At 36.9% G+C, this 27,215-nt stretch overlaps 1 protein-coding gene across 3 annotated transcripts; it reads left to right on the top strand.

Annotated features, from left to right (window-relative positions):
• Positions 1-25: 25 nt before the first annotated feature.
• Positions 26-26,758, top strand: LOC136256635 (latrophilin-like protein LAT-2). 3 transcript variants are annotated; one of them, XM_066049612.1, is made up of 25 exons: positions 26-201; positions 15,498-15,758; positions 15,814-15,924; positions 17,637-17,725; positions 17,777-17,925; positions 17,975-18,026; positions 18,102-18,170; positions 18,229-18,343; positions 18,399-18,557; positions 20,054-20,126; positions 20,188-20,287; positions 22,141-22,274; positions 22,661-22,787; positions 22,851-22,957; positions 23,024-23,132; positions 23,189-23,336; positions 23,403-23,469; positions 23,518-23,584; positions 23,635-23,732; positions 23,785-23,911; positions 24,027-24,068; positions 24,122-24,199; positions 24,250-24,295; positions 26,066-26,203; positions 26,267-26,758. In XM_066049612.1, the coding sequence occupies exons 1-25, from the start codon at positions 90-92 to the stop codon at positions 26,566-26,568; spliced, it is 2,880 nt and encodes a 959-aa protein (XP_065905684.1). In that variant the 5' UTR covers positions 26-89; the 3' UTR covers positions 26,569-26,758. The 3 variants fall into 3 exon arrangements, with proteins under 3 accessions (XP_065905684.1, XP_065905683.1, XP_065905682.1); XM_066049611.1 differs by having other exon boundaries at positions 23,189-23,342; XM_066049610.1 differs by having other exon boundaries at positions 23,189-23,469.
• The last annotated feature ends 457 nt before the right edge of the window (positions 26,759-27,215 follow it).

Here is a 27,215-nt window from a genome sequence, read left to right as displayed (position 1 = left end):
AAGATTATAATGTAACACAACAACAATCACTACACTTCATACCAGCTGGGTTAATATCATCATTATATAGTGTAGATATTATTAATGATATGATACATGAAGATGATGAGACATTTGATATTACTATAACATTGATGACAACTTGTTTATCAATAAGTGTTGATGATAATTCTACCACTGTGACCATCCTTAATCATGGGGGTGAGTGTGACATTGCTGATGATTCATGTAAAATTATGCAAGGCTCATGAATTGTCATAACCAGTGCATCAGTTGTTTAGTACTAGTATTTAAAAATTAAAATTTAAAAATGAAGTAAGGATCTATACAATAAAAGTAGTTAAACAAGAGATGAATGATGGTATTTCAGCATAGCTCAGTGGGAAAGTCTCTATTTTGGCATTGAGCAAAATAATTGTTATAGCTAATGTGCCAAAGTACAGAATTTACCACTGAGCTACACTGTATACTGTAATACCATCATTCATCTCTTGTTTCACTCCTTTTGTTGCAAAGATCCCTACTTCATTTTTAAATTAACAATTTTTAAAATACTAGTTTGTTTAGTTTTTTGCTGTTAGCTACAATGTAACCTGTGACTGTTCTAATACAATATGACACATGACTGTTGTATTAGAGTATATCTCGAGTCAGCCAAGAAGTGTGCAGCTAGCTAGACCAAGAAGGGGTGAGGTCATCTTGTTTGCTGCTAAGTAAACAGCTAGATTGTTAAGAGGTGTGGTCCCCGTACTCTATCACTATTAATCCATCTAAATCTTTAATTGATGGGCGTGGTCACGAACCTATCATGAACGGAATCCAAATCGTGAACTTGCAGATATCTAGCTAGTATAGTGACTGAAGCACTCCTGAAATTCAATTCTAAAATAATTCTGTGGTGTCTATATGTTGCTGAAAGAGAGTGTTGGTAGAGAATTAATGTCTTGATATGTTTTGGATGAAGAAGAAACAAGCAGAAGATAAAAGAAAAGACAAGGTGTGGAGGACCTACACTCGTCGGAACCCCAAAAGACACATCCCACTGGTGAGTTTGTTATTATGACATAAAATGGTGGCTGTGCACTGCTTCGTTTAGCCTTTAGGTTTATGACTGTGGTTAGTGAGACAGTGAGACTAAAATTCGAGTTTTGGCGATTTTTTAAAAATTCTATATCCCGCCGCCTGTAAGTATTTTATTATATTTATTGCTATTTTATCAAGACACACGGTAGTGTGTCGTGTGGCCCAAGAAGCCAGCGCTTAACACACGTGAGTATATTGACAGGAAGAAAAAAAACGCAATTTTCACACCTCTGTAGCTCTGTGTTGCCTTGATAAAACAAGACCATTTTTGCTGTGGACACTCCCTCCACCTGCAGCACTCCACATTCCAAATTAGAGCGAAATCGCTTCAAGCGTTCCCGAGATATGCAACTTAAACAATTAGCTTAGTTTCTTTGTTTTTTTCTTCTTATTTTTCTTCCTCTTTTCGCACACTTACAAAAACTGCTATAAAACGCGAACGCCATATCCGATTGCCTTGAAATTTGGCACACAGAAGGGGGGATAAAGGCGCATCTCTGTACCAACCTTGGCTAGGATACAATAAACAGGAAAAGAGTTATGATCGATTATTCACGAAAAATAACACCAATATGTTGTCACGCCTACAGGGTAAACCGCGTATGGAAAGAAGCTGAAAATCGGTGGGTGAATAGGTTAACTATTGAACCTCAAATCTTTTGTGGTTTGAAAGAAATCAAGCTAAAAACCAGGAAGATACAACGAAAAAACCAACAGTGTGTAACAATTACGCAATCGAGATTAGCTAATTAAAAAAACGACTACTTGCCACGCCCACCAGATAAACCGCTAGGGGGAATGCTTTGAAAATCGCTGTATGGATGGAGTAATCATCTTAGAAAGGCTCTTCAATGGTGTAGAAGAATCAGACTTAAAGCCACAGAGTTATAACACGAAATCCAACTTGATGCAGCAAGTGCGGGATCAAGATACTCTAATAGAGCAGTCATCCTAATAGAGCAGTCACCCTGAAGAGAATTCAAGAGATCAGCTAGAAACAAGTAACCTGTATAGAGATCAGCTAGAAACAAGTCACCCTGTAGAGAGATCAGCTACAAACAATTCACCCTGTAGAGAGATCAGCTAGAAAAAGTTACCTTGTAGGGAGTTCATGCAACTATGGAAAGGGATAGTTCAGCTAGAAGAAATCAGCTTGTAGAGTTCAGCTACAAAGAAACTACCATATAGAGAGTTCAACTACAAACAAATTTCCCTGTAGAGAGATCAATAGAAGACGTTAGAGTTCAGCTACAAAGAAACCATCATGTAGAGAGTTCAGCTGCAAACAAAATCACCTGTAGAGAGTTCAGCTACAAACAAATCTCCCTGTAGAGAGATCAGCCAGAAGAAGATTCCTTGTAGAGAGTTCAACTACAAACAAATCACCCTGTAGAGAGACTGGCTAGAAGAAGTCACCTTGCAGAGAGTTCAGTTACAAAGAAACCATCATGTAGAAAGTTCAGCTACAAACTAGTGACCTTGTAGAGACATCAGCTAAAAGAAGTTACCTTATAGAGAGTTCCGCTACAGAGAAACTATCATGTAGAGAGTTCAGCTGCAAACAAATCACATGTAGAGAGTTCAGATACAAGCAAACCTCCCTGTAGAGAGATCAGCTAGACGAAGTTTCCTTGTAAAGAGTTCAGCTACAAACAAATCACCCTGTAGAAAGATTAGCTAGAAGAAATTACCTTGTAGAGAGTTCAGCTACAAAGAAACCATCATATAGAGAGTTCAGCTGCAAACAAAACACCTGTAGAGAGTTCAGCTACAAACAAATCTCCCTGTAGAGAGATCAGCTAGAAGAAGTTTCCTTGTAGAGAGTTCAGCTACAAACAAATCACCCTGTAGAAAGATCAGCTATAAGGTGTCACCTTGTGGAGAGTTCAGTTACAAAGAAACCATCATGTAGAGAATTCAGCTACAAACTATTGACCTTGTAGAGACATCAGCTAAAAGAAATTACCTTGTAGAGAGTTCAGCTACAAAGAAACTACCATGTAGAGAGTTCAGCTGCAAACAAATCACCTGTAGAGAGTTCAGCTACAAACAAATCTCCTTGTAGAGAGATCAGCTAGAAGAAGTTTCCTTGTAGAGAGTTCAGCTATAAGGAAATCACCCTGTAGAAAGATCAGTTAGAAGAAGTTACCTTGTGGAGAGTTCAGCAAAGAAACCATATTGTAGAGAGTTCAGCTGCAAACAAATCACCTGTACAGAGTTCAGCTATGAAAAAATCATCCTGTAGATACTTTAGCTACAAAAAGTCACCTTGTAGAGAGTTCAGCTACAAAGAAACCACCATGTAGAGAGTTCAGCTGCAAACAAAGCATCCTGTAGAGAATTCAGCTACAAATACATCACCCTATAGAAAGATCAGCTAGAAGAAGTTACCTTGTAGATAGTTTAGATACAAACAAATCACCCTGTAGAGAGATCAGCTAAAAGAATTCGCCTTGTAGAGTGTTCAGTTACAAAGAAGCCACCATGTAGAGCGTTGAGCTGCAAACAAATCACCTGTAGAGAGTTCAGCTATGAACCGATCATCCTGTAGAGACTTCAGCTACAAAAAATCACCTTGTAGAGAGTTCAGCTACAAAGAAACCACCATGTAGAAAGTTCAGCTGCAAACAAAGCGCCCTATAGAGAATTCAGCTACAAATACATCACCCTATAGAAAGATCAGCTAGAAGAAGTTACCTTGTAGATAGTTTAGATACAAACAAATCACCCTGTAGAGAAATCAGCTAGAAGAATTCACCTTGTAGAGTGTTCAGTTACAAAGACGCCACCATGTAGAGCATTGAGCTGCAAACAAATCATCTGTAGAGAGTTCAGCTATGAACAGATCATCCTGTAGAGACTTCAGCTACTAAAAGTCACCTTGTAGAGAGTTCAGCTACAAAGAAACCACCATGTAGAGAGTTCAGCTGCAAACAAAGTACCCTGTAGAGAATTCAGCTACAAATACATCACCCTATAGAAAGATCAGCTAAAAGAAATTACCATGTAGATAGTTCAGGTACAGCAAATCACCCTGTAGAGAGATCAGCTAGAAGAAGTCACTTTGTAGAGTGTTCAGTTACAAAGAAACCACCACGTAGAGAGTTCTGTAATAAATATATCTATCTATCTATATATATATAATTTGTACATTTAATGATAAAATTAGAAATATTTAAAGTATTCATCTGCTTCATCTTTTCTTTTTCTTGTGATAAAGAAAAAAAGATAGGTTAAAAAACCCAAAGCCGGCCATAGGCCAGCTTTGGTGTATACAAATACAAAAAGTAGTGAAATCTAATTCAAAACAGCCAAGCTGTAAAAAAAAGAGTGCGGCTCTCAGAAAGGCTATGGTGAAAAAAGATGTGAAATCCAAGATGGCAGCCAAGAAATGGCTGTGATGGTAGATTAATGGTAAAAATTTTAATAACGACAATTCAAGTGAATTTTTTTGCCAGGACCAAGTGGCACCAAAATTCACCTGAATTGTCATTATTAAAATTTTTACCATTGACCTACCATCACAGCCATTTCTTGGCCGCCACATTGGATTTCACATTGTTTTTCACCATAGTCTTTTTGAGGGCAGCACTCTTTTTTTACAGCTTGGCTGTTTTGGATTAGATATGTATTAAACAGGTTACTTTTAAAAAGTAATTGCCCCAATACTGACTACACGGAGTTGGCTTTGGAATCATAACTCAGTGGTTTATAATCCGATTGTTCTGTACTACTGCAAGGACTTTCTATGATGAGTTTTCTAGCTACATACTGATTTTCAGCTCACTGCTTTAAGAGGTTTGCCTGATTGGTGTAAAAATTATTGGTATTTTTATACACAAATCTTGATCGTGCATGCAATTGTTACACACCTTCGCTTTTGTGTCATATCTCCAAGATTTTTATTTTGATTGCTTTCAAACCACCACAGGACATTCCTACAATGGTTGATGTATCCAGTAATCGATTTTGAACTTATAAAGCAGTTTACCCTGTAGGCATGACAGCAAATCGATATTGTTTCACGTGAATAATTGATCATAAATCCTGAACTGTTCATTGAAGTTTCACCAAATGTGATGCTAGGATTCTCCTTTGGACACCCTTTATGTTTGCCAAATTTCAAGGTGATCAAATTACGCATTTGTGTTTTATAGCTATTTTCGCAAAATGTGCTAAAAGATGAAAATGAAGGAAAAAAATGAAGAAGAAAAATTGAAATTTTGGCAGCTCATATCTCAGAAATGGCTGGAGTGATTTCCTTCAAATTGGGAATGTTGACTCCCCTAGCTGGCAGACAATTCTGCAGCAAATTTGATTTCAATCGGATAAGGGATTGTCAAGATACAAAAGTGTGAAAATGACGTTTTCTTTCTTCCTGTGAATATACCCACGGTGTGGTTCACCTGCTTTTTGAGCCGCACGACATACTATTGTGTGTCTCGATGCTCACATAATGATTGCCACAAACTAAAGTGTTGCCACAAGAAATACTCAAATGAAGGTGTTTCAGTATCCTTGCCACTCTAAAAGTTGAGAAATGTTACTTCAGTGCATTCGCAAGCGTTCTGCACATTTTTGAATGTGCAATGGTGGATCCAGGATGAGGCATTTGGGGCAAATGCCCCCTCAGTGGAAGAGCTGTACTTCCTTTGATTGAAATACTATACACCTTGTCAGACCAAAATCAATTATAGGGTCCGCAATGAAAAAGACTGATAATCACAAAATTACTCCCCTACTATTTAAACCTGTAGGGCATATCAAAGTATTTTTCTACGTACCAATAAACCTTTTTTATATTTCTCCATACGACCGGAATCACGATTGTTTTGTGCTGGAAATTGTGAAAAATTGTGTTCTCTCTGGATGAAGTATGGGCTCCTTCCCATACTTGGCATATATAGTCCAGGTCTATACCTGATTGTAACTCACAGCAGAAATAAATCGATTTGCTAATGTAGATTTGATATGGAGCTACTCTTTGCCAAAAATCAGCCGAAAAATCACATATTTTTGGATTCGGAGCAACCCAGCAATCAACAAAAGGAAACCCCACAAACCTTCACTATACAGCAATATAGTTTGGGTATCACTTCATGCACAGTGCAAGTTTCATATGGATCTGAGCTTTCCTTCCATCAAACTAAGTGTCATGAAATTTCTTCCTAGTGCCTCTGAGACTAAAATGGGAGGCGTGGCTGCAATGACACCAAATTTTAGTTTCTCCAGTAAGTGATTAAGGGTTCAATATTATGTTGTGACCGCCTAATGGTATTAGTTTCCAACTAAAAATGGATCACATGATTATGGATTGCTTTTTTTGTGCACATAATAGCTATAGTACAGCTCACAGGTAACGTCACGAGTATACACATGCGAGTAGTGTTCGTGTCTTCTCGCAAGATCATTCTTTCGCAATGCACTGTACAAGACCTGTGAAACATTGCGTGGATAAGCACTAGCCATGCGAGAAGCTCACCATGCATGAGAACGCTCGCCACTGAGTTTAGTAACTGTGACCGGATCTGCAAGAATCCCATATGTTTGTGCAAGCCTACAGTAGCTATAATAGCTATAATTTTACAGCCAGTAGAATGCAATAAATGCAGGGTTTGCAGGATGCAATGGGTGGAATGTTTACAGGACGCAATGGGTGGAATGTTTACAGGATGCAATGAGTGGGATGTTTACAAAATTGAAAATAAATTCCGTAAAATTTTTAAATGCTTGTTTCACAATGAAGTAAAGTGATAATACCAGAAACCATGGTAGCATTATGATCTCTAAAGCAAGAGGAGTTCCAATATCTTTGTTTCATGTAAGTACGCCTAAGGAGATGGAAGATATGAACATTAGTCTGCCTTGTGTTGGACGAGCGGTTCACTGTCACTTTATTTCTCACGTTTTTGCTTTCGCCGGTTTGCCCTGGTCGTAGGAAAGGCCTGGAAGACAAAACTTACCCAGCAATGAATTCGCTTGTTCATGGAGAATCCAATGGTCCAATATACGTCTTGGTAGAGCACTGCATTCATAAGTTATGATCATTTTATTAAGCACCTATAGCTTATTATTGCCACAAATCGATTTTTGCTGTTGCTACTTTGTAGTGCTGTAACTTTGAAAGATTTTGGCTTATAAAGCTGAAACTTTGGTTGATCATTAGGTGAGTCCTGTTATAGCTCGCCTTGCATGACGCTCATTTACTATCATGGAGCATTACTGTAACTTTGCTGTATCCGGCCACACAGGTCATTCAAGCGCACCTCATGTGCATCCTGCGTGTACATGCGACGTTACCCATGAGCTGTACTGTATACATGGTTAGCTATGTAGCGGTATAATCCAGGAAAATTTCACTGAGTAGTATTTTATACTACTGATGAAGCTACTAGAGTTAGGATTAGTAAAACTTGGGTCCTACCAAAAATGGCAGGGTTGTTTGCATGCAAGATCGAGATACTCTAATAGAACAGTCATATAAACATTCGTGGTATTTTAACAGATTTGAAGCGGTCAGCTGACAAATAGTATTGCATTTTATATATATTTTAGACCTTTTTTTACAGCAGGCTGCAGGCAGCTAATCTGTGCTATATTATTATATATGTGACTGATTTTGGAAAAGCACCCATATGGGCGTGCGTGAAATAATTAGAGTTTTCATGTTTAGTGGGTTACTAATAAGAGCATAGAACATTTTAAAATATATTTCAAGAATTTTCTTGTAATTTAAGGTATTGACAATGGCTTGAAACCATCAACAAGTAGATTTGCACTATTAAGTTTGTGATTTGGTCATTAAATATTTTAAGTGTCAAATGCACCCATATAGGTGATTTTCCAAAATTCAGTCAAATATCAGCCTTTAACAAACAAGAGATTTAAGGTTTCTCCCATATATCTGAAAGAAAGGTATTGTTTTTTTTTTGGCTTTATCGTGAGTAATACCAAAGACCTGTTGGATAACTGTTATACCAACAGCCGCAATGTATTGAGTGCTCTACAATAATATATGTATAACATGCAACTTGTAGAGCTGTGTATGCATGTGTATGATCATTTTGAATTTATGTGAGGTTTATAAGTCATTGAAGAAATCACATGTACTTCAGAAATCACATTTTAAGTCAATTTAAGATCCATAGTGGGAAGACATAGGCCATTAAAACTGCATGTTATGCCTAGTATCATAAGTCTTCAACTTATGACTCATTATAAAAAGGATAAATGTCTATATACATCTCACATATACAATATATTACTGAATATATACCATACACATTCTATAGTTCAACATAAAATTGCATGCACATCCTACAAGCAAAACAAAAATTTAAAAGCTTGCAAAATTAATTAAATATAATTATATAGTTATCCATTTGCACCATTAAAATTATAACTATATATTGTAGTGTATTGTATTTATTACTGTGCAGAGCCTCTACCAGATAATATAAAGCACAGAAAATTACACTTTGCACAATGGATTGATATTTGTACCATTAAACTTTGACAGCCAGTTTGTGTTGTCTATTTTTGCTTAGCAGTATGATAGAAGGACCTATACACATCATTACAATTATTGATTGTACAAAACTTACAGTTACAGTTTAGTATGAAGGTATAGTTTAAATAAGTGTGCGTTGTGCCATTTAGTAGAGCAAGGTGGCCAATTCATACTGATATTTATTTTTGAAATGCCCCTGCAACTATATATAGAATTATTATTGTAGTGAATTGAAACTCTAGCAGCATAATTATTCTTATTAGCTAATCTTGTCTTCATAAATATTGCCTCTGGGTATAGCCATGCACTCATAATGTGGATTCATTTACGGTGTGCCCCCAACCAGTAATCTGATACTGTTTGGGTTTCTTTCCAATTGCACTTTTACACTAATATTTAATTCTTCCTTTTTATAGGTTCCGCTTTCTTACTAAAGAGAACAGATTAGTAGAGAGACTGGAGACTGTTTGCTTGACTGCTCTATTAGAGTATCTCGATGTTACATACAAACAACCCTGCCATTTTTGGCTGGACCCAAATGTTTCTATGCCTAATTTCATCCTTCATCAGTATTGTCTCAGTCAAATGTTGATAAAATACCAGTGAATTTTGCCTGGGTTATACAACTACATAGCTAACCATGTATAGCTACAATGCACACGAAAAATCAATCCATAATCACGTGATCCATTTCTGGTTGGAAACTAATGTCATAAATCTTGAGCCGGTCTTCTCAGCCAAACTTCAACAACAGTGTCTCCTCACACTTGACTAGTTCACACATTTCACTGTTGTATCATTCTTATTAATGCACACAAAAATTCACGTGATACAGCAAAATAATATGCACGTAATATTACAAAACCTATTACACTCTCTGTGTTTGAGAGTGCTCAATACAACGATCAAACAATTCAAAACATTCTGATCTACAACTTACAACAATTAAAATATCTAGTCTATACCTATCTAACTGTTCAGTTTGCACGTCTCCTCTTAAGTTCTCCAGCTACTACTGCCTCTCTTCATTGTTTAGGCACAACTCCAGTAGATAGACTAGATTCTTCTACAGTCCTGTTTACAGACACCTCTAGAGGATATAAATGTTTAACACTTCATCAGAACAGCTGTCCACACCTTTCAGACCTTTCTACTCTCACAATGGCAGCCCGTACTTGTCCGTCTGATCCTGTAAGCAAATCCTCAACAATGGCAAGTTTCCAGAATACTCTCTTGGAGTCATCCTTCATAACCATGATATCACCAACTGAGATACTAGATCCACCTTTAGCCTTAAATTGTTTTTATGAACTTCTCTCAATCCTAGCAAGTATTCCTTGCGCCACTTATCCTTGCGCCACTGATTGGTGAATTGTTTTATGAATTCTAGCTCTTTTAGTTAAGACCTCATTTGTACTAATAACTTCAAAGTGGGAAGAGTTAGGATTACTGGTGATTCTCCTTCCATAGATAAGATGTGAAGGTGATAACGTGTACCCAACACCCCTGTGTCATCCTCAACATAAGTTAACGGTCTGGAGTTTAAGATACCTTCAATTTCAATCAGCAAGGTGTTAAGTTGATCAAAGTTTAAAATAGTTCAACCCAGCGTCTTCTTCAGGCAACGCTTAACACTCTAAACTGTAGGTGTCCATAGAACCCACCCCACCAAGGGGCCCTTTCTACAATAAATTTCCAAGAGATATGATTTCCCGCCAAAAACTTCTGGACTTCAGTAGAACATATGATTTTGGTTACCTGTTTACTGGAAGACTTAAAATGTCTTGGCATTGTCAGAAACAATGGTAGCTGGAAGTCCTCTGCGACTAGCAAATCGACGTAGGGCCAATAGAAAGGTGTCTACTCCAATGTTTCTGGTCAACTCTAAATGTACTGCACGGGTTGCAGTGCAAGTAAATAAGCAAATAGACCTTTTCTTGCCTTTCATCAGACTGCCCTTTATTAACCACATTAATATACAGGAGCCCTGCAAAATCCACACCAGTATGTGAAAACGGTGGGTCTTCAGATACTCTTTCTGCAGGTAGATCTGGCAAGGGAACTGAACCGTAGGAATGACCTTCCAGTCTTTTGCAAGTCACTAACTACTGTACCTTGTGAGAGGCCTGGCATCCCTTCAATACCCAAAATCTCTCTCTCGTGAAAGTAAGAGTTTGATTCACTCCACTGTGTTTTACTGACTTGTGTGCCTTACGTATCAATAATGCAACAATAGGGTGGTTTGATGGTAAAAGAGCTGGTTGCTTGCCAGATAAAGGAAACTGAGAGTGATTGATCCTACCACGGCATCTCAACACTTGTTTGTCATCAAGAAACAAACCATATTGGTCTATGAGAGGGGGGCGTGGGCCAAGTGGCTTGAGCAAATAACAGAATTCACAATCAAATGACAGTTTCTGGATAGTACGAATCCATAGAGTTTCAGCGTCAGTAATCTCCTTACCATTCTAGGAGGATCCACAATCAGCACAGTCTACGGTTCCTTTTAATCGATTAATGAATCTAAGTACATAGGCGTCACTCTTTACAATTTTCCAATATCACTATACTGAGAACAATTCATCAAATTACTCATACAGGCTACAGGATGCTCCTTTGTCTGGTCTTGGCTGGTTAATGCAGTACCTGAGTGAATGTGGCAGGGTTCCTTAACAATTCAACCTCGGCTTCCTCAGTACAATCATCACCCAATTCAGGGGTGTTAATCATAGCACGAGCAATAAATGAGGGTCCATCCCACCACAACCTGCTCTTCAACAGTTCCTTAGCAGATAAACCATGGGAAGGGAGATCTGTGGGATACTGTCTTCCTGGGCAATGATTCCAAGCACTAGGATTCGTCAACTTCCTGATTTTCTCCACGCTATGCTAAACATATTGTTTCCATCCCTTTCTATTACAAATCCAGTACAGGACTGTCATGAAGTCGATACAGAGTTAAGTGCAATGCAGGACTGGCAACGATGATGTCACAGAATGTACTAGCCTAGCTAATATTAAGGCACCCAAGAGCTCTAGCCGTGGAATGGTTTGCTTCCTTGTAGGGGTAACCTGAGTCTTGGAGCAAAGCAATCTAACTTCAGTGTGAGCATCAGCAGAAGTTGAACTGATGTATAAAACTGCTGCATACGCTCGTTCGGATGCATCACAGAGCCCATGGAGACAAACAGAGGTAGGGTATTGGTCAACAAGGATACAACATCTAGGACACTCTTAATTCAGCAAATTCTCCAGATCGCTCGCTATAAATTCCCATCCTTTCCTCAGTTCTTCAGGTAAGGGCTCATCCCAATTCACTTGGTTAATACATAGGTCTTGAAACATCATCTTTAGTGTGATAACGAATGGACTCAATAGCCCCAAGAGGTCGAACAAACTTGCAGTCACCTTAAGGACAGATCTCTTAGTTTTAGACAGTTTGCTGGCATGTTGCAACAACTCACTAAAATCAAATGCGATCTCATCACTCAAACTGCTCCAATCAATGCCAAGCAGCTTGCACACACTATTTTCTACACAGGTTAATTCAGAAGTCCCTTCTGATTCGTCTTACCCCTTTGGGATGGTAGACAATACTCAGATTGTTGTATTAATTTCAGGAGGTCAATAGAAGTTGAATTCCATTTTCTGAGACCTCCTCGATACATGATGTGCTTAGATACCCTATGTTAATAGCTCAAAGGCTTCTGGAACATTTGCACCTCCAGACACCAGGTCATCAACGTAAAGAGATTGATCAATCAGGTCAACTATTCTAGGATATTCAAAACAATACTTTTCTACATGTAGTGCAATGACAGCCCCTAATACTGCAGGTGATGGCCTTAACCCAAATACTAGTCTTGTAAATCTGTACGAAACTATTTCGCTGTGTGCCTTAAGGGGTTCTTTCAGCTAGAGGAATCGAAGCATGTCTCTATTTTCCTTTGCTCCATAAGAAAGGCCTTTTCTGTATCAGCAACAAGAGCGACTTGGTGACACCGGGATCGACTCATTACGTTAAACATCTTGGGAATAAGATTCGGCCCAACTTGCAAGCGACCATTAAGTGAGAGATTATCAGGAGAAGAAGCGGAACCATCATACAATTTGCACCTTTGTGGTGCTTCTATTCTGTTTCACTACAGGATGATGTGGCATGTAATGCACACAAGTGTCATGGGCCAGTGCATTATTATTCACTACAGGTTTAATAATCAGCTGCTCTGTTGTTAGGGATTGGTATTATCTCAGAATATCAGGTCCTTTAGTCAACCTTCTCTGTAAGTACTTCAGTCGATTGAAACATAAATTGTAATGATCTGGAACGTCACACCTTTCCCTAAGCCATGGCAGGCCTACTTCATATCGTCCCTGTGTGAACTTGACATGGTAAGAAAGAGCTCATTGTTATACAAATCAGTGTCACTTGAATCTAATCCAAAACAACCAAGCTGTAAAAAAAGAGTGCGGCCCTCAGATAGGCTATGGTGAAAAAGATACCATCACAGCCATTTCTTGGCCACCACCTTGTATTTCACATCTTTTTCACCATAGCCTTTCTGAGGGCCACACTCTTTTTTTTTACAGCTTGGCTGTTTTGGATTAGATTTCACTTCTTTTTGTATTTGTATACCCCAAAGCCGGCCTATGGCTGGCTCTAGGGCTTTTTAACCTATCATTTTTTTCTTTACCACAAGAAGAAAAGATGAAGCAGGGTGATTTCTTTGTAGCTGAACTCTCTGCAACGTGATCCTTCTAGCTGATCTCTCTACCGGATGACTTGTTTGTAGCTGAACTCTCTACAGGGTGATTTGTTTGTAACTGAACTCTCTACAAGATAACATCTTCTAGCTGATCTTTCTACAGGGCGATTTGTTTGTAGCTGAATTGCAGCTGAACTCTCTACATGGTAGTTTCTTTGTAGCTGAACTCTCTACAATGTAACTTCTTCTAGCTGAACTCTCTACAGGGTGGTTTGTTTCTAGCTGATCTCTCTACAGGGTGACTTGTTTCTAGCAGAACTCTCTACAGGAGATTTGTTTGCAGCTGAACTCTCTTACATGGTGGTTTCTTTGTAACTGAACTCTCTACAAGGTGACTTGTTCTAGCTGATCTCTCTACAGGGCAATTTGTTAGTAGCTGAATTCTCTACAGGGTGATTTGTCTGCAGCTGAACTCTCTACATGATGGTTTCTTTGTAGCTGAACTCTCTATTAGGTACCTTCTTCTAGCTGATCTGACTACAGGGTGACTTGTTTGTAGCTGAATTCCCTACAGAATAATCTGCAATGTAATATAATCGAGTAAATTATAAACGCAGCTGAATGCTTTATAAGGGTGACTGTTCTATTAGAGTATCTCGATCTCGCATTTGCTACACGTAGTTGCCTTTCGATTCATAACTCAGTGGTTTGTAATCCAATTCTTCTGTACTACTGCAAGGACTTTCTATGATGATTATTCCAGTTACATACTGATTTTCAGCTCATTGCTCTAAGCGGTTTGCCTGGTAGACACGAAAACTAATAGTTTTATATTCATAGAAATCGATCGCGTAATTTTGATACTGGTTGGGTTTTGTGTCATAATCATCTCCATGGTCTTCATCCCGATTCCTTTAAAACCACAAAAAGTCACTCCTACGATGGTTGCTCCATCTACATATCACTTTTCAACTGATTCCTCCAAGGGGTTTTCCCTGTAGGCGTGACAGACCTTCGACCTCATTTTACGCAAACAATCGGTCATAACTCCGTGAATGTTCATCGTATTTCTACCAAAGGTGGCATGGAGATCTGCCGTAATGAGCCCTTTACGTGTGCCAAATTTCAGCCAACTCCGAGCACGAATTCGTGTTTTATGGCGGATTTGCGAAGTATGCGAAATGAAGAAGTAGAAGAAAAAAACGAAGAAATTAAAACGAAATTTTGTTCGCTCGTACATGTATCTCGGAAATGGCTGGAGAAATGTTCTTTAAATTTGGTATGTAGACTTCCCTAACTGGCCGACACTTCTGTAGCAAATTTGGTTCCAATCGGATTAGGGATCACAGAGCTACACAGGTGTGAAAATTGCATTTTCTCCTGTTAATATACTCACGGTGTGGCGCACTGGCTTCTTGGGCCGCACGACACACTACCGTGTGTCTTGATCTTCACGAATTCCTATAGATTCAACCTCCCAAAACCATCTCAGAACATCGGTAAGTTCATCTCGATTATGGTCAGATAACCCCAGCGTGCCGGTTAGCTTACACAAAGACAAATGTGTTATTACAACAGTTAATTTGGCTGTAATAGCATACCATATTTACTTGATTTGTGCTGCACCCTCGAATAGTACTGCAGTGCAGCACAGTACTCTTTATCCTTGTTCTGAAAATAAAATTAATTGTACCACACCCTTGAATAGTACCACACTATACTTTCATAATTGCTCTTTAGTAGAGTTCGCATCCTTTAGTATTAATCTCCATCTTGATTTAAGGAAGGCATTGTCCTGGTAAAACTTAAATGGCTGTCAAATAATCAAAATTCCGGATATTAGTTAGTAAATTTACCATGTAGCATGAGGCGTGACATGATTGTGCTACAAGGACTTGAGTGAAGTGAAAGAAAGGTTTTGTATAGAAGAAGTAAGTATCAACGTGTTGTGATTGTTTTTATAAAACTATAATGTAGAATAGCTATAGTAGTGACAGGTTTAAAATATTTGTATCACACCCTCGAACAATACTGCAGTGCGGCACTACTTGAAGGGTTTTATCCTTATTTTTGGGAAAAATAATAATACCCCTGTGGCACAAATCAAGTAAATACGGTGTAGACGGATAGGGCATTTGTGATTGGCAAATAACATAATAATAAGTATTAGAGGAAACATTGATATTTTCTTTGAATAGCACACCCTCTTGTGGTAACCATATCACCATTGAATATAACAGCTGATAGAGGAAAGCAAGTTACATTTTCATGTTCAGCTACTGGTATAGCTGCAAATAGCTTTACATATGGCTGGTTACTGAATGGAGTTCCTGTTAGTGGGGAAGAAAGCTCAAGTCTTGTTGCTACTGCTTCAGAAGATAACACTGGAGACTATCAGTGTACTGTTAGGAATAAATATGGAGGATTTAACCAATCTAGCGTAGCTACACTGATCCTGAGTAAGTATACACACAATATGGTTTCAGACATTACCTATATTATTTATTCCTTAAGATCAATTCTGTTATCCAGTGACAGTAAACTATACTGGATTCAATGTTACATGGAATGAAACACTTGTTGGTGTTACTGTAGAAACTCCATGTACTGGACCTGGATTAAATGGTATGCCATGCCCAAACAGGCACAAGTCTTTAATACAAGCAATGTATATTCTTTTCTCAACGTGGAAAAGCAAAGGATTATAATAGTTAACCATTGGACAATTAACTTAAAAGAAGGATGGTTTAAATTTGCTTCTTGCTTTGGGTTGCTTCTTGCTTTGTATTGTATACCCTGTATGTACAGATCCCAAGTGTCATCAGTCAATCATTTTGTAGTATTTGTAAACAAAAGTGATTTCAGAGGGTCGTTAAATTCAAGCCCCCAGAAACTGTAAGATTTTTAAAGTGGTGTTATAATTATCACAAAAATACTACAGCCAAAGCAACTATATTGAAAGATTCTCCTAAGTTATTACCACTAGGACTCTAGCCCACATAGCTTTCCCCTCTTCCCCTTCTGCTATGCATCTACTCTCAAATGCATGTGATGTTTTCATTAGATGAGACATAGCCTTACCTCCTCTTCCCCTCACTGCACAAAAAAAAAAGTTTCCTGAGGTTTCATGCATAATGAATTGTGACTTTTCCTGGTGTCAGAAATACCCAAATGTGCTGGATCAAAGAGAATATATTATACAGAATTCTGTACAGAACTGTCACGATTAATTTATCTTTCAGTAATGTATTTAAAGGAATGTGCTAAATTCCTTTCACATTAATTATGACAATTTTGTGATAAATTTATACATTTCCTGAAAATATCAGTAAAGTTTCAAAATAGAAACATTATGGAAACATATATTTTTGTGCAATGCCAAATACTATGCATCTATATGTCTACTCTCAAATGCATCTGATGTTCTCATTAGACCAGAACAAGTGAAGGCTCTAGCCCACATAACCTTCCCCTTCTACACTATGCATCTATATATCTGCACCTGATGTTTTCATTAGAGTACATGAATGCTCTATTAGATTAACTGACTACTGTAGTATCTCAATCTTGAAAAGTGTATCTCTTCTAAAATAAAAGTGGAGAGACTGTAGATCAGCAGATCCCCAGCTAGTCACCTTTACTTCTGCTGAATACACATATATGAAGCTGTGTAGCTTAATAATACTGGTGTTTAGTAAATTTTGATTATAATATTGCTCAGACACCATTCAATTACAGTGGAACCTCAGTTATCTGGACACAAAATATCTGGATTCTTGGTTAACCGAATTATGGAAATGACTGCTCTATTAGAGTAGTGACTGTTCTATTAGGGTTGTTGATAATACTGAAATTTTTAAGATGTTATTTATGCTATTTTAAAGTAATTTATACACCGTTTCAAAGATATAGACTTTTCAGACTTATGGACCACCCCTGGCCCAAGAGGTTCAGGTAACTGAGGCTCCACTGTAGTATGTATGTCCTCCAGGAATAGTGCTATATTAGGAGTGTAAAGTGACCAAATGTCCGGCTAGTACCATACACAAGTAAGGTTATGGTTTGCCAAATACATGCAATTGGAAAGGCTACAAGACCCCTTTTTTGCAGATTCAGTCACAAATTACAATGCGTTTGGCTGAGTTTGTTATTATTGAGAGATGAGTCTCTATATTAAATTTTTGGTTACTATTAAATGCTAGTTTTCATATAACGAATCCGCATAAGAAAAAAATGACAGAAAAAGTGCAAAATAGCTGAGAAGACACTTTATGTGTATTTGTTTTAAAACTGTCACCTTCGTAGTAAACAATTCAGAAACGTGATTACACAACTAGGTACTGTACTAAGAAGATGCAAAGGTGAAGATGATTGGAAGGAAATTGTGAAGTGCTTTAGAGTAACCTTTAAGGAGTTGTTAGATGAGGTAATTTTGTGATGCAATGAGTATCATAAATAGCAAGTGTATTCACTCAAGGTAAAAAACATTTCCACACTAAATGAAACAGAGAAAATAGATGCAGCTACTGGTGTTGTTATGGCCATTTCCAACTTGACCACTCCAGAAGATGATGTTTTTGCAGAGGATATTGACTTAGCAGTTCGTGTTCTTGACACTGTTACAGAGTAAATTGAATGTCATTAATGTACATGTATGATTATATGCAATGTATAGTATTACAAGAACAGTAGTTACCAAGTTGAAACCTAATGATACATTATTTGAGGTAAGTAAACTTTAATACATATTGTAGAGCAGACAGTGTATTATGTTATTCATGTTTATAATATTATACTAACAGGAAACAGCTTCAGTCATTAATAACCTACTTGATAACAGCAACCAAGATAAATGGACACAGTTGCGACAAGTATATACTAATACTTTAATACATTTTAATTGTGGTAAATTCATATACATTAATGTAGACATCACCAGAAGCCAGCCAGTCTTTGGTTAATAGCACTGAACAATTTGGAACACTTTTAGGTGGAACACTAAATGATGAAACACCAGAAGCTATTATAATTAGGAGTAATGTTGGTAAGTATGCTCATTAAGAAGTATTTGAATCTGTTATCATTATTACTATTTTTAGTCATAAAAGCTTCACTAATATCCAATTACAGTGTACAAGCAGGAAAAGATTATGTGTTTCCCAGGGAAATTGATGACTTGAGTAACTTTACTGGTGGAAATACTAAGTTTACATTCCCTAATGATGCATTGAAAGGTGTTTTAAAACAACTTCCGAATTGTAAGTGTGTGTTGTAAAAGCATATCATGTATAGAGAGGTTTGTGTTGTCATATTGCGAATGTCATACACACGTTGATCATGATGATGCAAAATGGCAGTTAGTATAGTTTCGATCAGTCTGGAATGTCTTTACAGTGTGTTTGTTATTCTCCTCACTATGATCTAAGTCTTAAATTTAGTATTATCAATAGGCCGGCTGTGAACACATGCCTGGTTTACTGAAATTGTTTTCCAAAAAAATGTGTGTGTTTTTATTTATGTATGTATGTAGTATACCATATAGCTGGTAATTTTCGAAAGATTTTAGTTTTGGATAATTCAAAGAGGCCCTTCTCTTCGAAAATAAATTCCCATGTCCAGTTGTTCTTCGAAAATAAATTCCCACAAGTGAAAGCAATGATCCAACTTTCGGCAATTCACTTGTGTATTCCTCGAGTTTTAGCTCAGTATTACTAATGATAATGGGTAAGCTGTATCGTTACTGTGCCAATAATCAGTTAGCAGGTGATCCAGAATGAAAATTGATGCCGTCTGCTCTAGAAGCTATGCTATGGCTATAGCTAGCTATGATGAAGCGTGATCGAGCCAGTGAACTTACTCCACTCAAGACTCCCTCAGTCTTCTCCCACAATGCACTGGGATGGGAATTATTCCATCAGTACATCAGTTTTTGGCAAACATTCATGTATCTTCATAATTTGTGATGTGAATTTCTGTTTATTTGAAATCCATCCGGACTTCGAAGTATGCACTCTTTCGAAATTAAAATCCTTTGAAATTCAGATTTTGCTTCTTGCACAAAATTTTCTTTCTCGAAAATAACCCACTTTTCAGTATTTGTTTGTCTTTCCGCACCCACGTGAGCAAAGTGGCTTATGCTAAAAGCAGCCTGTATGTGAGAGATGAAGGCCACACAAAACCTTCCCGGTATGTAAGCTTTTGCTTTGAGGCAGTGTATTGGTGCCATCTTAAAAAATGGGTGAAGCAGGTTCCTGAAGATGTAATGAATGGGTTTCACAATGGGCTATATGCCAAACAAAACCCAGCGTATCTGGCTTCGTAGGCTACCAGAAATAACGAATTCCTTCAAAGAGGAAGGGGGAATGTCCATACTTATGCAAATGAAAATGAAGAACAGCCTCATGGCTTTCTCTAAATAATATGCATGAGAAAGTATGATAGACACTCTATAAAGCAGTTGAGAATTTCCTCCTATTTTTTAATTCTTATAAATTGTTCTTTACTTGTTCCAACAACTTTTTTGACTAACTGATCCATTTACTATCACACATGGTTTATATAAATGATTTGAAATATCTGTCAGTTCCAGAAGTTACTGAGCTATGTATCAATTAATACTTGACTAACTATGTAGGTGTCTGCAAACTAGAACCCACAACATATACATTTTATTTTAACCTTGTAATGTATAGTTTGTCTGATTAATTAAGGACACTAATCAGTTCTTTACTTTGATTTATTAAAATCACTATAGATACTATGGGATTTCCAATTACCAGTACAATACTCAGAGGTGATGTTATACAATTGCCTAACCCTAGCAATGAGTAAGAGAACAGTAGCAAATCATAATAAATATTACTGCTATATATTGTATTTCTTTCATAGAAATGAAACATTTCTTCCAATTTCTCCAATAGTCTCCATTCAAGCTCCTGTACCTGTTAATACTTCTGAAAACAATGCCATCATGGTATCATTTCCTGTGGTGAGTATATACATACACCATACAGAAAACTGCACATTTCATACTACTTTTGTGATACTTTACACGTGATACAATTGAGAAGTAATTTATGTCTGTAGTTCAATTGATATGCATCCGACTTGTTCTTATACTTAGTTGGATAGCACACAATCACCACCATTATTTTTCTTTTATCCCCACCAATATTTCACAGTAACCTTGCTGAACAAACATCAATGACATTGTGCATTTGAACTTTGTGTTCTATTAATACAACATACTATATCTGATCAATTAGTTGAAAGACCTAGCTTGTTTACTAGCTTCATCCATGCACCATTAGCTACATAGCAGCTAATTGCTAAATTTCTGTTTCTTTTACTAGGCTGTATTGGTGCGTAGTTTATACAGAGCTGTAATTGTGTATTTTTACTCCAGTTAGAAAATGGTATACACAATTATCTTTGATCTTTCAGGTTTATATGGTATGCACAGAATCATTTAATCTTTCAAATTTACTGAGGTTTCTAATATCACTAAGAAACCTGTATAAAAAGTGATTGTACATTTACATTTATACAAGATATGATGACATCATGATGTTATATTCAACCTGCAATGAATCTATTTATGCACTAGTATCAATACACCCCCACCATTTTCTTCATCGGTTAGTAACCATGTCCTCAGCTACATGCATTCATGATTTTCGAAACCTCACTTCACTCAGTTTTTAAAACCATTAAGAGTGTCAAGTCTAATAACCTGTACACATCAGCATCTTTGTAATAGTACACAAAAATTGGAATTTTCAACTAGAGTAGGGACTGTAATACATCAATAAAAAGTACTGAAATAAGCTGGAGTAATGCACAATATTAAATCACAGTAAAACAATAAGAAGTGTTATATCCCTACTGTGCTCTTCCTTGTGGTATCTTGAGCACAGTAGGGATATAACACTTCTCATTGTTTTACTGTGATTTAATATTGTGCACTGCTCCAATTTGTTTCAGTAATTTTTATCAGTGTGCTATGGTCCAGTCCCTACTCTAGTTGAAAATTCCATATTTTCTGTGTACTTGTTTGTTAACTTTTTTTGCAAAATAAAATTATTATGACTGGTGAACCCATGCATACCACATGTATTGAAGGAAATGGTGCTGTGTGCCCCAGCTGCCAATTATTGTCTGAAAAGTGAAGTATCCGTTACACTTCATTGTCAGCTATGTTCAACCCATTACACAGCATTACAAATCTAGAACTGTTCGAAAAGCACCTCTGCAATCAAAGTAGCCACTATGAAAAATATGGATGATTTCCATTACGAAGGGAAGCCATCATGTACTACCACCAAATTGACACCTTTCACTGTCATCAAAGATGAATGGGACACAAAGGAGGACACTGGTGAGTCCATGAAGAATGTACTGTATGTACTGCAGTATTCCAAAAGGCATGTGTCTGGCTGAAGCGAAATCGAACAGTGAAAAATTCAAGCCTATAGCCTTAGCCATTATCAAGTTATGCTTGTCTGAAGGAATCATTTACTCAGTCAGTAGAAAATTCTGTTTTAATACTTTTTTTTAAAATTCCGTAGCAACTTGTTGAAAGTGTTTCTGGTCAATCTAAAGGCTTTTTTGGGCTTAGTTTCACCTAACCAATACTGTCATCAGGGAAAACTGAGGCTGGTGTTTAGGTGATTTTTTTCATGGGGCGTGCCCACATCTTTGTGGTCCCAATTCTATACAGTACTATTGCACTGTATGATGGTTACTATCAAATGATTATGATTTACAATAATTACTGCAACTACCTTAAACTTACTGTAGTACCTGTATATTTACTGTGACAATTATGTTGTCTTCTAATAGAAAGATGACTCACAGATATCTGAAAGCTTGGAACTTTCTCACAATTTGCCAACTACTCTGCAGACACTTGCATCAAGACAACTGAGAACAAAATCATGTCAATTTTATGATCACAACTTGCTGGATTTGCAACTGTAAGCACAATATTACTGATTTTACCGATTAAATTCCACTGCTACTTCATGCACATAATAACTTTACTACATGTGGCATAATATAGGCAGTGACCACAGTTGTAAGCTTGCAGCATTTATAGCTATTCTTTTCTGATTGCAATCAACACTTTTGGTCACTCTCTCAAAAATGATAACATAAACCGTTTTGAGTTAATAAACTGTTTAGCAACAAACCCTGTCTAGTTTCTACTTCTAATATGTCTTTTCAGCGTAATTCAATGCAAACCACATTATGTGTTTAAGGGCAGCAACTATGGCTAATGTGGTTACTGAACAAACAGAGATCTCATTTATATAGTAAATCGTTTTTGTAATAATTTGCAAATTGTTTATACTGTCCATAGTAATCAAGCCGGTGGTTGGTCACAGGAAGGATTAAGATTAGATAACAGTTCTACTGACACAAGAATAACTTGTCTTACAACTCATTTGACTAGTTTTGCTGTACTTGTGAGCGTACGTGGCACAAAAGTAAGGAGATATAATTAGGGAGCACGATTAACTATGAGTGTATAATTTTGCTTCCCTCCATAGCCAACCCCAGCTGATGATGCATTGTCAATAATTTCATATATTGGATGTGCAATATCTCTAGTGTGTCTTTGTCTTTCCATTGTGATACTGACATATGTGCTGTTTAGGTAAGTGGTCCTTCTGTATTTACACTCAGTATTTTATGATTCATTGTTATTTTTGATATACTGTAGAACAAAAGATAAGAAGAATAACGTCTTCATCCATCTTAATGTATGCATTGCACTTGCATTGGGTCTGATAGTATTTGTTTCTGGAATAGAAACTGCTACTGAATACCGAGTAGGCATTAATGCATCTGTAGAATAAATTTTGTAAAATGTAACTGTAATTTTTAGACCTCTTGTATAATTGTGGCAGTACTTCTACAATATTTCTTCATATCTGCATTTTGTTGGATGTTATGTGAAGGAGTAATACTCTATATGATGTTGGTGACCGTGTTTGATAATAAACTGAATCGTCGACGTTTCTTCTTTATCTTGGGTTGGGGTGAGCACAAGTGCACAGAAGAAATTGTATTGTGTAATTATACGATAATTTTTACATTAGGCCCAGCAATTCCAATAGTTGCAATATCAGCTGGAATAGTTCACAGATACTATGGGACTGATGACTAGTGAGTGTGAACTATTAGTGTTATGATTCTAATTTTGAGCACTAATAGTTGCTGGATAAAATCAGAGGATGGAGCAATTGCAGCATTTATTGCACCTATTGGGGCTATGATCTTGGTAATAAACTATTCCCTGTGTAATATATAATACATAACAATCAATTGCAGATAAACTGTGTATTTCTTGGAATTACACTAAAAGTTTTATATCAAAATACACGAAACGCTATCCGTGAAAGAGCTTCTATTAACAAAGCCACAACAAAGTAAATTCTATAAGTAATGTATGAACTGTGATGCATTACTACTGGATACCAGGGACCTCCTGAAAGCAACAGTGGTACTACTGCCGTTACTTGGATTGACATGGATAATTGGAGTTCTAGCTGTGAATAATGACACCGTAGCATTTGCATGGATATTTGCAATCCTAAATTCTCTACAGGTAGCTACTAACTACTATCATGTTCTGCTACAGTTAACTTTTGTATATATAATAGTTGTGCTTATTTACAAACCTCCTTGCAGAACTGTGCCTTACTACAAATATTTATGTCTAGGGTGTCTTTATCTTTATATTCCATGTTGTCAAGAACAATCAGGTAGTTATGACCAGAGTTATAGTGCAGTACGTACTTATTGTGGTTATTTTAAGGTTGCTAAAGTATTTAGAGATCGGAACAACTTTTGGAAAGGAAGCAAACTATACAATTTCTACAGTAGAATTCGTTCTGTAAGTTCTAAGCTTATATAAAAATTTAATCTATGTGCTTTGGATTATAGGATCGTAAAAATACAAGCACTATTACCAGTACAATGAAGACAAGAAGTAAGTGTGGATGTGTGTGGATAAGTGTGTGTGTTGTGAGTGTTTGTATGTGTAGTATATATGTATGTATGTACATGTGAAGTGAACAACTGTGATAGTGGCAGCTCAGTGTTTAAGGAATTGGGCGTTCAGTATAGAGGTCCCAAGTTTAAACGCTGGTAAGCTTTTTCAAATTTCAACATTTTTCATGGTTTTTACATTGTGGTGACAGGATATTGGCCTGGTGAATTACAGTTGTTTTTTGTTTCTTTGCTTTGTAACTCTATAGATGTCAATGAGATTTATTTTGAACCACAAACAATTTGAGCTACACATGATGGATAAGCTATACTCATACCAATTTTTAAGTTATTCACATAAGTAGTGTATCCTGTAGGCATGTCAAGTCGACCTTTTTAATGCAAATAATCATCTGTAGCTTATGGCTGGTTATCAGATTTGCACCAAACTTGGTACATGATTATGCTACAATATGTTCTTAAAGTGCACCACAGTCCAAGAAAATTGAGTTGGTTCTTGTAAAGTGTGCAAAAAGAATAATCTAAAAACCTCATGAGCCTCCTAAATGAAGAAAAAACGAAGAAGAAATTATACCAAACTTTGAGGGTTTATATTTTACAATTTGCTACTGCTGCTGTACTTACTTTTGGTGGTTGATTTTTTTAATTAACAATAGTTCCTTGGCATGTAATTCACAGTGCATTGGTGGCTTATAATTAAGCCCAAACATGAATTCATTGTTACTTTGAATATAATTTTTTACTAATTGATTGACTAACAAACTAACCTACGTACATGCTAATACCATACTAATGCCTTCAGACAACATTACTGAGTAACAGCTGAGGCTATGCTATGTATGTATGAGTTAGATTTTTTATTGTTAGATTTTGCTTCAAGGTGCCTTTTGACATACTGCAGTTTGTGTAATACACACATGTGGAGTTACCTTTGTCTTCCTTTGTGCCCCATGTTTGCTTGCAGTGTGAAGTTATCAATTAATCACTAAATTATGTACCATGTCTCATACAGTTGAACTTACTAGATCCTTACTTAACACACTGTTCTCTGTAAGTAGGGCTACAACAAGTATGATATAGACAAAACTACAGAATAGACAAAACTAAGATAAAACGGCTTCTGTAGTTTGTTGTATGATTATAGCTTCATACCGTAGAGTCTGGTTGTTAAGCGCATACGCTTAATAAATGTTAGACGAAAAATTTTTAAATTAACATATACTTGTTAAGCGCATGCGCCTAATAAACACTTTATGATGGATTTGTTCCTCTTGTGGTGGTATGGTTTGCAGTTGCTTCGCAGTTTGGCTCAGTTTGTGTTCAAATCCTTCGTGAATAGCATGAATTTATAGTTTAGATGACACCGTTACTTTCATGGAAGGTACGCTATTAGGCCATATCGATGGCCACACCTCCATATATCGCACTAAATTTCGTGCCTTGCACTGTTAGCGAACCCTTAGCGTTTCTTCTCTTGTACAGCTGCAACTAGCGCTGGATTTTCGTGTTCATCCATACATGCGCTTATCAACCATGGTTAAGTACCAGAACCGAGTGTGCGCTTAACAAACAATATGCGCTTAATAAGTACATGGGCTTAACAACCAGACTCTACGGTATGTCTATCACAGTTCTTTCCCTTAAGCAGTGTTATAAAAGTTCATACTTGTGTATGCATATATTATGTATATGTACATACGTATATGTGCCTGAATGAGCATACACATAATATTACTCTGTCCTTGTATAGCTGTGCAAAGTGATGTTAGTCTTCGTGGTAAGAAAATATCAACCACATCTGTGGGAAGCAGTTCCAGTGGTGGTGAATACTTAAGCACAACACGGGAAAGGAGACGTCCATCAAAAGAAGTGCCAGAGATTGCATTAGGTATGTAGATGTTGTTGTACATTTCTAGAACAATAGTCAGTCATGTCTTTTATGTGCAAGCAGAAGACAATGTGTCTACTGATGAGCCAGTGAAACTGAAAACTTTTAAGCGACTAGAAGAATCAATCATTGAAGAGCAAGATGCTGGCAGTGAGAAAGGGACTAATCTTAATGATGATGAAACTGAGGTCAATGAATCAACACCTGAGAGGCATGAAATAAAAGAAGAATCAACATTTAAAGTTGATATGAAAGTTGATGATGATGCGGCATCAATTAAAGATGAAGATGTTGAGAATATGGAGAATCAAAGCAGCACACTTGCTAAAATAAAGCCAGCTGTTTTACCGCATACCAAGAAGTAAAGAACACATACCACTGCATGACTGTAGTGTTGTTTTAGTAAGGACTTTTAGTTTCAGTTTTAGTTATAGTCATAGTCAGTTTCGTCAATAATTTTAGTTTTAGTTATAGTATTTTTTCTTAATTCCTTTTAGTTATTGATGTAGTCATGGTTATATTCTCTGTGTTACTTTAGTTATAGTATTAGTTTAAAATGTGAATTTTTTAGTTATAGTTTTAGCAACAGTTTTAAAAACGTTTTCTGCTATGGAATTTATCCATATCTGTCTGCACCTAAAGATGTGTCTATACACACAATGAAGTGCATTGGTCTATTCAAAAGGCCTTCATTAGTAACTAATTCATCTACTTGTACAGTATGGCAATATGGCTTAATTCAAGGATACATGTAGTATGCCACTGAAAATGCTCTCAGATTCAATCTTGTGTCATTCAAATTTCCAGTTTCAATTACATTATTATATTCTAACATACACATGTAGTTGTGCAATTGCGTGAGACCTTTTCATTAACAAATGCTGCAGAGCTATTTACCTAATATAAAGGGCAATATATATATAATATTTATAGGAAAATTGATGTGGAAATGTCTCCAAATTGCAGTATTTTAGCAAAACTTTCCTTGGGGAGCATGCCCCCAGAGCCCGCT

The sequence above is a fragment of the Dysidea avara genome, chromosome 5 (assembly GCF_963678975.1).
Source record: "Dysidea avara chromosome 5, odDysAvar1.4, whole genome shotgun sequence".
Taxonomy (NCBI): Eukaryota; Metazoa; Porifera; class Demospongiae; order Dictyoceratida; family Dysideidae; genus Dysidea; species Dysidea avara.
Note: the sequence above shows the minus strand (reverse complement) of the source record. Positions and strands in the feature narration are given on the sequence as shown.

Coding starts and splice junctions, on each gene's coding strand:
- LOC136256635 (XM_066049610.1), top strand. CDS start 90: ATGATACATGAAGATGATGAGACATTTGATATTACTATAACATTGATG. Junction 18,344..18,398: donor TATAATTAGGAGTAATGTTG/GTAAGTATGCTC, acceptor TACTATTTTTAG/TCATAAAAGCTTCACTAATA. Junction 26,204..26,266: donor AGTGCCAGAGATTGCATTAG/GTATGTAGATGT, acceptor ATGTGCAAGCAG/AAGACAATGTGTCTACTGAT.